The following is an 11,352-nucleotide window of genomic DNA, read 5'->3' on the forward strand; positions in this document are numbered from 1 at the left end:
ATATCATAGTACCTTGCCTAGCACTTAGTTGTGGAAGGTACTAGGTCAGAGTTCTAATATGTGGGTAGAGTTTACCCTGTCTTTTGTCTAATACTTTTAAAAGAATCTTGTGCCATGTTTTTCCAAATGTCATTCTCAGTAATCTCATTTCAAAGACTCCCTCACTGTATGCTGTATTCCCACATCTGTCCTGATTGTTTGGTGCCTCCACAATTAAGATTCTAAACAGTGCTTATTTATTTAAAGTGCTATAAACTCTCCAAAGTTTCCTCAAAACAATTCTCAAACCCTCAGGGGTAGATTTAAAAACATACAATTGCTTAAATTTGTTAAGAGTTGTATAGATATATGAGAGCGAGAGCGAGGGAATGAAAGGGTAACCAAAGCAGAGAGGACCCTGTGAATCAGAACGCCTGTCCAGGCTGTCTTAAAGCAATGTCACCCCTGAAAGAGACACATTAACAGTCTGGAATCGATCAACATAAGACACACAGACACACATACAAATATAAATAGCATTGCTAAGACAGGCAGCATCAACAAGAAACAGCTGTGGGGGAATTCCTGTTCAATAACAGTGGCATCTGTGTTAAATAATGTCCGTCACTGGAAAATCATAAGAAAATGTAATCCAAGAGACATTTTACAATTTCTTTTTGACTATGAAGCTCCTACTAGACTGTGACAGGCATGTGATGAATGCTTTAATACCCTCTTAAGTTTAGTGACAATCATTCAGGGGACAGTTTGATTAAACCACTTGCACAACTTCTCACAACATGAAAGACAGTGTTCATGACAACTGCAGTCCAAGCAAGGGCTAAACGGCCTTGAGAGAGTTCTTCTGTATTTCAAAATACAATTTCTCCCTTCTACCTCTCTGAGGTGAAAGCATATGGAGGGAAAGACTTTCAAAAGTCTAGTTCATCAGATTCACTGGTTCCTGTAGATTGGCTCTCATCTTGTTTCTCTCCCCAGACAAATCTATAGTTGTTTTCCAGTTCCTGTTGTCTCTTCTGCTCTTTGTACACTTCTTCTGTTCCTCCAGTCTACACAAACAGCAAAATGATATAGAAGAAAAAGAAAGAAAGAAAGAAAGAAAGAAAGAAAGAAAGAAAAAGAAAGAAAGAAAGAGAGAGAAGCAATAATTCACAACTATTATTCAGGAAATCTATTCATCATGCCAAAACCATAATATACAGTATGTGTACATACATATTGATACACACTGTGTGTGTGTGTTTCAATACATATATACATTCACACAATTACACTGTACCAATAGATTGCTCAAATGTTAGTCAGCAAATACAGACAATCAAACACTGAACATTCAAGATAAACCTATACAAGCAACAAACATTTATCACATGCCCAAATTAAATGCTGTAAAAAGCCAAACCTGAATTATTTTCCAAAATACCAGCACCAGGTGCTACAAAACAGCAGAACCAATCTAATATGTTTGCTGAACATTATATATTATTTGTCAAACTCTTAATATGAAGAGCTGCTGGTGCATCTTTTTCATATTTGGTTATGATGAAATGTGAATTCATACCAGCAGGTTTATGAGTAGTTCTCTAAAAGATTTAGTATCTTCCTCACTCAACCACTGGTCTCCGGCCTCCTCTGCTGTTTTGCGTGTCAAAATCTTTACTTCTATCTTGCCTGAAACAGATAAACAAGTAATTTAAAGTATTGCCATCAGTTACAGACATAGCATCTAATCACCACCTGATACATGCAGGGCAAGATTTATTTACTATATGAAATGCACAAAAACATTTACACATAAAATGGCTCACAAATGTCTTCACATGCGTGCGTGCATACATACACAGAGAAAAGAGAAAAGGCATGCAAGTGATAGCTAATGAGACAGATGAGAGAATGAATGGGGTATTTATCAATGCCTGTTATGGCGATGCAATATATCCTTTATTATTCACTCCTGCAATATTGGCCTTTGCAATACTGGTATTGCAAAAGAATTAAAATATGCAAAATCATGTTTAGGCAGATCTTTAACCACAGCACACGTAGGGTTCACCATTATATTTAAAATGTATTACAAGGCATATCAGAATATAGTACTTTTTCCATAATGTGCAGCCCTAATACTTATGCTGAGCTATACATCATGATTCCATTTAGTCACATCCATATAAAATTAAATTGACACATCAAAAATCACACTAAAGTAAGCAACTGGTTTTGCCAATCGTGCATTTCTTAGAATTTCTACTGTGACTGGGAACATTCTTCTCAATGTAACTATGTACCATATTAAAGAGATGCATTTTAACTGTTTGAAAGCTTTGGCTGCTTCAAAAACCTGAGTCCATACTAAATCTTCAACAGCTACCTCTAACAACATATGGAAAATATTTATCCATCTACAAAAAAAACCATACAAACAAAAACAAACCACCATACCAAAACAACAACAACAGAAACTGTCAGACATTAATGAAAAAAACTTCCCCCCAATGAATTTACTGCAAATGCCTAACAGGCTCAAGCTCTCTTCCTAAAGATTCCACTCTAGAATTTGATTTTAATTTTGAAGAGACTAATATAAATTTTCTGCCTATTAAATGGAGAGAACATACAAAGCTTTTAGGGATTAGGGATCAGATATAGCATATTATTTCGAATTTTATTACGAAGTAAATGCTGAATACAAAAGAAAAAAAGCCCTGTTACTTTAGAAATAGAAATACCACAATTCGCTTAATGTAGATAGGAGTCAATAAGATTAATCATAATGTAGCAAGATTCAAGAGAAAAGAAGTCAGGCGAAAAAGTGCTGATCAGGGCCACTCAGAAGAGGAAAGTCAAGGATTGCCAGGAAAAAAAAAAGCCAAAAAGGACATCTGAGGGCTCAAGCTAAACTGCGTAAACACACACAAGTGGATAGTACTTAACGAGTGTGTGCGCGCACTCTGGCCTACCTTCGGCCTTGATGCCAGCTCTTTCTAGCTGTTCTTTGACCACTTCCTGAATCTGCTGCCACTGGGGGTCACTTTCGCCCAGCTCTTGCACCTTCACACCCCCCTCACGACCGTCGCCCCCAACAACAGCTCCTGAGGCCACGTCTCCACCCACCTTATACTTAGTCACCCTGATCTTTACCTGCTCTCCACTGCCATGCTCCTGCGCTGAGGTAATAAGAGACAAAGAGGGGGAGGGAGGGGTACGTTACCCTAGCGACAGTGTAAAATTCACCCTCCCTATATTTGAGTTTATGCTTTTGTCTCTCACAAAAAGGTACCGTCTTCATGCAACCCTTGCTTAGGTGAAGTGCAGTGTTATTTTAGCATTTCTAAACATGACGGTAGTGCTTGGCTGTACAGATAACTTTTAGGGAAACAAAAAGGTGAGAAACAATGAATACTGACTGAACATGAAGATGAAGTGTGCCTATCTACATATGTATATGCACATATGTAGATTGAGTAAATACATAAAGCATAAAATCAGGATTATGAGCACAATCTAATACATATTCACTCATTTACGCCACCCACACCTTTACATTAACCATAAACACATTTTTACACGACTTCATATAGTCAGTCATTCATCGAATACAATTACTCCCAAAACACTCCCAAACCAATCCGTTTACCTGGGGTTTTGGGGACGAGGTTTGGGTTGTCATGAGCAGCGCTGTCCCCCCTCTTGGCTGGACTGTCTATATTGTCATGCACATGTGTGTGTGACTCTGTGTCTGATTCAGTATCCTGTGCAGTCTTATCCTCGAGACGATCCAGCAGTTTGCCCAAAGTGTTCTCCAAAGTCTGTGTTGCCTGGGAGCGATCAAACTCCCCTTTAAGACCTTCAGTCTCCAATTCCTGCTGAGCCTGAAAAAAACCCCAGTATTGACCAACAAAGTTAGTGTTACACATATACAATAATCAATAAGACAAGGTACGCTTTGAAAATCTTCAGTGTTCAGATTTGATCCATGTCCTACAATTGCTTTGGTTGCTTTTGTGCTACCATTTCTATTAGTAGTGCTGTTTGTTGCACACAACTACATTTTCAACCTTTGAATCATGGACCATAAAGACAAGATTAACATTATTTAAAAGGGTCCAAGCACGTCTAAAGTTGTATTTCATTTTTAGAAGTGACACTATGTGTTCCACACTTTAGAGGTGCTTGAAACTTCATGCATATGATGTCCTTACAACAAATCTTATATCTTAATTATATGTTGCTGAAAAGCCAATTTTAACCAAACTTCAGCATAATGACCAAATTTCAAAGATTCAAGTTAACCATGTATGCTGAAATGATGTCATATGTCTGGAGGGTTAGCATTCAGGTTTCCAGGAATCAATCATTCTTATTAGTTTTGGTGACAAGCAGCAGACACATGGAACTGTGCAGATATAATATAGTGCAGATATAATATAGTGGGTGCCTCTGGACAACCCAGTTTTGGTACCCAGACAAGCCATATTCTTAGGTTTGATCTAACATGACTGAAATCTGCATGGGAGAGAATAATAGGAGCCCATACCTCCTCAATAATGTTGTCAAACTCTTTCTGCATCTCTTCTTTAATCTCCTCTATCTTTGAGGGAGATACTGAGAGATCTGCCACTTCTTCCTCAAACTCTTTAAGAAGTTGTTCATCTTCATCTCCTTCTTTGCCTTCTTCTTTTTCTTCTCTCTTCTCCTCCTCAGTTTCTCTATTCTCTGAAGACTGGCTCTTCTTATTTTTGAGCTGTTCCTTCTTATACTAACGGGGCACACAGGATGCAGGGAGATGTAATAATAAGGACTGGGACTGCTGAAGGGACAACAGTGTTTTTAAGTCAACTGCATCTGTAATGTTATTCTATTCAGCTAAATGTGTGAACAACAACAACCACCAAAATGATTTATATAGTGTTTTTCAATAACCCAAAGATTCTTACAAAACAAGACAGAGTCGTAAAATAAACAGAGCCAGCAATATAAGGAAATAGAAAAGAATACAGGTACAAGTCAAGAACAAAGATGGAGCAACAAAGAGTTGATGAAGTTCGGAAAGAGACACAGAAATGAAAGGAACAGATTAGGTGCAGGGCAGGTTGTATGCAAAAGAGGGGAGAGGGAAAAAAAGTTTTGAGATTGCATTTAAATGTAGAAAAGGATCTGGATAGTTTAACCTGAGGGAGAAGGGATCTCAATAGACAGGGAACAATGCTAGAGAAGGCTAGATCACTAAGCATGTGGGAGGTTAGAGCATAAAACTGCCTCTCTCTCTCTGTGTGTGTGTGTGTGTGTGTGTGTGTGTGTGTGAGTGTGTGTGAGAGAGAGGGTGAGCAAGTGCTTTTACAGAGCAAGTGCTTTCAGCACTCACGTTTCTGTTACTCTCCCTGAGGTGCTGGACAAACTTCATCAGGTCTGCAGGGTCAGTAATTATTTTAAAATTAAACTTTTCTTCTGCAAATACTGTGGACAAAGTGAGAAAAGTTCATTATTATATGTTTAAGTGGTACCTCAGGTCCATTAGTGGTACAACATGAGATTTTTCTTTCGCAGGTTTTAAGTTGATAAGCCTTCTCAAAACCAGTATTACAGTGTTCCTAGTGAAACTCGCTGACTGAAGAAAAAAGTTGCCTACCTGAGTCCTAGTCCACACCAACATGGCTAAATTGGAGAAAACATCCATTTTCATTCATTGTACCCATTCATCTACACTATAATTGTTTTCCACCACTGAAACAGCATCTTTTTAAATCCACTATCCAAATTGGGTAATTCTGAAAACACAGCTTATGTTGTAGTGTGGAAAGGGAAAATGGAGCTCTTGGGAAAACAATTACAAAAGTTATCATATACCCTTTACAGTTTCAAAATGGTAGAACCCAATGTACTGTTTAATGCAGTAGGAATGTTAATTTCATGTTTAGCTGCTCTGTATAGTATACAGGCTTCATTTTGTTGTGCAAAGATTGTTTTATGTTTATTTATCCAGTTCAGTGGGTATCAGTAGTAGACTGCAGTATGCAAAACAAAGCAAAAACTTCCCCATGTTAGTGTGGGCTAGGCCTGTTGCTACAAGTAAGCAACATATTCCCTGCAAAATAGACCAGGTACATTAGGTCCATACCTATAATATGGCCACACAATAAATCTACGTTCATTTTGTGTTAATCTGCCAATATATTGTTGCTACTCAAAATCTCTCTTACAGTCATTATCCTCAGGCTGGTTATCTTGAGCACCGCCAGACTCCTATAAAAAGATGTTTAAACGTTAATTGAGGTGCTCTTATGAAATGTTTATCTGCATAAAACAACCGTGAAATAGAGAAAATATATCACCCAAAGTTAGTATTAAGTAAATGTGAAGGCACTGTGATGCTGACTAGTTAATCATTCAAACAAAGATTTTCCTATATCATTAATTGTCACAAGCAAGACTTTCACCATTGGAACTCAAAACTGTCATTTTCAGTCAAAAATCAAATCTGATTAAGACACCAGGATATACTTTTCAGTGCAGTTTGGAGGTTGGGGGATGTCAACATTGCTGGACTCCATTGGAGAATTGTCTGTTACAATAATGTTTAGGAACATTTTACCAAAAACAATTCGGTCCGAGTTCAAAAGCATAAACATGTTAAATGAGTACCTTTAAAGTCTGATAATGAAAGAATGGGTTTGCTACATGTTCTCAATTTCATAACATGTGATTTGTGAAGTAAAGTTTTGTTAGTCTTCTCCTGTAAGATTCCAGCATACTAACATATGTATTTTACACATCTTACTGTAGATTAGAAGCAAAAGGTGTTTAGCTCAGGTTTCATAAAAATTAAATTATTCCAAAACATTCAATTCTAAGCACCTGGTTTTATTAGCTCAAGCCAGCAGGTAATTTGTGAAACCTACTGATACAAACTCATAACAGAATGTGTACCTAGAATTCAACACCTTTTATTCATATTTCATGACATGACCAATATTCATGACTAAACATTTTTGATCACATTTTGTTTCACCATAGATGTGGTTATTTACTGGTATTTACAGATTACCTGTAGATCAGGTGTCTGTGGGTCTGTGCTCTCTGGTTTGATAACTCCCTCCCAGAAATCTCTATCCTCTGACTCCTCACTCGCTGACTCACCTTCTGCCAATACAGCCTCTGTATTCACACACATACAGTGCATGCAACAGATATAAAGAGAGCATGAATAGAGAACATGTCAATTGGAACACCAGAGAATTGGAAAATTCTGAATTCCTGGTTACTCACTGACCTTTGACTTCAGACCCTATAACAGGTTTATCAGCAGATATTACAGGCTCTTCATCCATTTGATCATTTCCTGTACCTTCAGTGCTTTCATCCTTGGACAAAATTTGATCCAAGGTTTTCAGCTCTTCTGAGATCTGCTCTACTTTACGCTTAGTGTCAGCTGAGAACAAAGGCAGTAATATTCAACCACCCACCCAGACATATTGAGTGAGTGAGTGAGTGAGTGTGTGGTGTGTGAGAGAAAAAGAGAGAGAGAAAAAAATGTCAGTGTATGTTCAAGGTAAGGGGCAACAGCCAATTCACAGACCAAACTCTAAAATTCATTCACAAGAAGGAGTGAGAGAAGATTTTGTATGCTTATCTCCCTGAGAGAAACCTGCATATGTTTAAAACTGCACTCACACACTTGAGCTTTGACATAGTCCATGTACTGCTGGGCACTGAGAGCAGGCTGACACACAATAGCTTGGGGCTTGGCAGAGGAGGGTGGCTGCAAGAGCGGGTGTTGGCATGTTCGAGAGGTGTGTATTGTAAGAACATAGCGACAGGACTGTGGCTCATCCACACGAGCTATATAATCAGTCGAACCCTCCTCACACACAAACTAGAAAGGGAGAAGAGACACAACAATTCAACTAATCACATGACAACCATATGACTGCTTGGACCACACAATGTCATCTACTAAACTTAAGAGGTCAGAAACCGGTAAGGCATTTCTTTACCAACTGGTATATTTTTAAAAATAAATAAAAAGAATAATTAAAAAAAATATTTAATTCACAGATGGTCTTAAAAGCATGTGCAGATGAAGTTCAGGAAGTGTGTTTGCATATAAATGTATACATGTTCTCACCCTGACTTCCGACTCTCTAGGGCTGCCATTCAGGTCACACTTGGAGCCATTGACATATGACTGACTGTGATATCTCTTTAGCTTGTGTTGTTTAGAGGCCTGAAAGAGGAAGTGAAAATGAGAGAGGAAAAGCAAATATTATAAAATGTACTTTATGGTACAAACAGTAAATACTGTCTAAATCAAAGTTGTGTCCCACCTTAGCAGTTTCATTGGTCCAGTCAAATTCAGACTCAAAATAACCAAGAAATAGCACATCACCTTTAATCTCTGAATCTGTAAAAACAAAAAGGCAAGCAGTATACAAATTTACAATATGCATCTAGAATCTTTAAACCGTATTTATAAATGACTTAAATTCTAATTACAAACAATGGACAAAATAAATGGATAAGAGATGGAAGGATAAGACAGATGGAAGGACTGATCACTGATCATTTATTACTGATCAACTAAAGGACAATAGAAATTCTCTGTTTATTAATATTAATGTAAAGACCCAATACAGTCTTATTTCATACTCCTTAAAACCCATTTGGACTTAGTGGCTGATACCGCCCCATCTGTGAAGGGACTCAATATTGAGCCAAATGGCTGTGGATAAGGAAGACTTCACATACCGCTCTTTGAACCGTGCAGCTGTCTCAAAGAAGATATATACTGTATAGTATATGTACTGTTAAAATGTTAACAGCAACAGACAGATGCTAGAAGCAATCGTAATAACCAGATGCTAGAAACTGTTACCAAAACCTATGTTTAAAAAAAAAAAAAATTAAAGAACTCATCAATTTTGCCCAATATTAACAGATATACTGACCTTCCAAATGGTATTGTCTAATTTGCTGGCCATAGCAGAACTCATAGGTCCACCAGTCTTTAGTCTGCAGATAGAAAATACCAAAGCAGCATCTTTTTACAATGTATATAACAGCAGTCTTGGTATATATTCTGAAACCTCTGTGCCAAATCAGACTCATTATATGCAGTTATAATGTAAATTTAAAAGGTAAACCACCTTTGAACTTAATCCAGATCAAAGTTTGCAATAGTCTGTATAGTGATATACACAGCACAATGCTTTCTGTATCTTGCCGATGACGGCTCTGTCATTTTTGATCTTGATGCAATACAGGTTTGCCAAGATAATGAAAAAAAGAAAAGCAACCTTGACCAAGCAGGGTGCAGTCTGCATGGGCTTCAGGAGCTCTGGGACCTCTGGGCCACTGTAGCCCTGAGAGTCCACTTCAGACACAGGATCCAGGTGGAACCTCACTGCCTGAGCAGGCAACCGACACTCATAAAGCTGCTTGTACTTATTGGATACAAACATTACATCCTCCATCTGACAGAAACAGAGACATGAACAAACACAGATAGGAAAAGTAAAAAAGGAATGGAAATTAATATGAAACGAAATATCTAACTAGCTAAGTAAATTTTCATCGATTAGTCTCAGAGCAATAGTTAATATGGAACTTACCAGCTAATTCATCTTAGCTAATTATTTTACATCGATATTACGTCCACACAAAAATAACAGACAAAACCATTTTATTTAAAAAAACAATTCTAGAGTTTTCCCTTCTTATAAACTGACAAAGTAGTTTTCAATAGTATCTAGCGATTCATCTGATAAATATAGCTTTACATAAGAAAAAGAGCTAGCTAGAAACAAACTAGCATTAGCCAGCAGCTGTCAAACTAGCATTTGGGGAAATTGCTATAGGTTAACGTTATTGTACCGTTAGCTAGGAAGCTAAAGTCGTTAGCTAATCACCATTATAGGTGATCTGCGAATATACACACGAGGACAGATTTAAGAACCGTATTAAAGCTAGCTAGCTAGTTTAGCCGCGTTCGCTGGTCTGTGAACTAAGGCTTAGAACTATCAAGCACTCTTTGCTAGCTTGATGCCGTGTTAACCAGGGAGCTAGTTTGGTAGGTTAAAGACTTACCTGTCCCATAATAACGGGGTCGGGCAGAATTTGAATTCCATATTTCATTTCATTTAGCTCCTCTAAATTCAGAAAAGCAGAGGCAGAGAGAAGACATACCAAGAATAAAACATACAATCCCCTTAACCACCTAACTAATGAACCAGCCATATTTCTCTCACATTCCAAACTAGCTATCCAGCGTTGTCAATTCACTTGCTATTTGTTCCAAGACAACGGATGTACAGCATAGAGAATTGGGATTGGACAACGTTGAAGTAAAACGCTTTACGATTGGATCGGATAAGCGTCAATCAACTCCAGATTATGGTACCAAGTTTATGGTATCAAGTTAAATGGTTTACCCCACCGGCCACGAAAACTAGTTACTTTGCTTGGATTCCAATTGGTTAAATATATATTTAATGTGAACCACGAATTCTCCAGGAAACAGCATTAAATTAAACGTTTAAATGTTATTAATATTAAAATAAGCAGCTACTTCATCTGGATTGAAATTGTTTTTAGATGGAGATACATACAGTTAAAAGGGTTGCTATGTAGATTATTACAGTCACATTAGATTTTCCAGTACAGTACATCTGTTTATATAGCTAAAACTAGATCAAGATTCATAAATTCATATTCTGATACCTTTCTTTAAGTTGTTAACTACAGCGCTAACATCAATAATGGATTAGCAAAAATGGCTACTAGTGTTTATTCTTTTTTAACCATTTCTTTAGCCTATTTTAATTAAAATTCAGATTCCGCGATGCTATGGTATTCTTAATACTGAAATTTAAGCATGTGTTCAATACAAAACAACCAAATCGAAACAAAACTACTGAACTTCGTGCTTGAGTATCGATGGAGTACCGTTTGCCTTTAACATTTGACCAATGATATCCGATGCATCGCTCGGTAGACAGCCTCGTGACTGCTTTGATATCAGGAACAGTCAATAAAAAATAAAAAGCAATTTAACCTCGGGGAGCTTCAGTAGACTAATAAATCTATGCTTTTGAGAAATTGCAGAGGCAGCAGGAGCGAGGTAGTAAATGTCTTCATAATCAGATACGTCTTCCAATTTAATAAAGTTTATCAGCATTGTCCACAATCACGTTTACTTTCAGTTAAAACACGTTTATTTTCACCTAAAGTTTACCCCAAAAGCCTACACCCAAATTACATGTTTAGCGTTAGGATATTAACTAATTTATTGGTTTAACAACAAATAACATACAATGCTTTGCCGTGGGCAGATTTGAGCCACAGTAGATTAATAGGTGC

The 11,352-nt window shown here is 37.4% G+C and overlaps 1 protein-coding gene across 2 annotated transcripts; it reads right to left on the minus strand.

Moving 5' to 3' along the window:
• Positions 1–213: 213 nt before the first annotated feature.
• os9 (OS9 endoplasmic reticulum lectin) lies at positions 214–10,271 on the minus strand. Of its 2 annotated transcripts, XM_026995898.3 has the most exons (15): positions 10,081–10,269; positions 9,291–9,467; positions 8,943–9,006; positions 8,322–8,398; positions 8,123–8,221; positions 7,669–7,870; positions 7,268–7,426; positions 7,043–7,152; positions 6,198–6,240; positions 5,363–5,454; positions 4,535–4,756; positions 3,635–3,869; positions 2,958–3,164; positions 1,562–1,671; positions 214–1,049 (listed from the first exon to the last, which is right to left on the minus strand). In XM_026995898.3, the coding sequence occupies exons 1-15, from the start codon at positions 10,228–10,230 to the stop codon at positions 912–914; spliced, it is 2,085 nt and encodes a 694-aa protein (XP_026851699.3). In that variant the 5' UTR covers positions 10,231–10,269; the 3' UTR covers positions 214–911. The 2 variants fall into 2 exon arrangements, with proteins under 2 accessions (XP_026851699.3, XP_026851700.3); XM_026995899.3 differs by lacking the exon at positions 2,958–3,164 and having other exon boundaries at positions 10,081–10,271.
• Between the last annotated feature and the right edge of the window lie 1,081 nt (positions 10,272–11,352).

The sequence above is a fragment of the Electrophorus electricus genome, chromosome 7 (assembly GCF_041902795.1).
Source record: "Electrophorus electricus isolate QZ-2024a chromosome 7, ASM4190279v1, whole genome shotgun sequence".
Taxonomy (NCBI): domain Eukaryota; kingdom Metazoa; phylum Chordata; class Actinopteri; order Gymnotiformes; family Gymnotidae; genus Electrophorus; species Electrophorus electricus.

Bases quoted from the DNA above. Each gene is read 5' to 3' on its own strand.
- os9 (XM_026995898.3), bottom strand. From the start codon at position 10,230: ATGGCTGGTTCATTAGTTAGGTGGTTAAGGGGATTGTATGTTTTATTC. The intron at 3,870-4,534 runs GTATGGGCTCCT...GGTTTTTTTCAG, and splicing joins TTGACAACATTATTGAGGAG to GCTCAGCAGGAATTGGAGAC. The intron at 1,050-1,561 runs GTATGAATTCAC...CTGTTTGTGTAG, and splicing joins AACTACTCATAAACCTGCTG to ACTGGAGGAACAGAAGAAGT.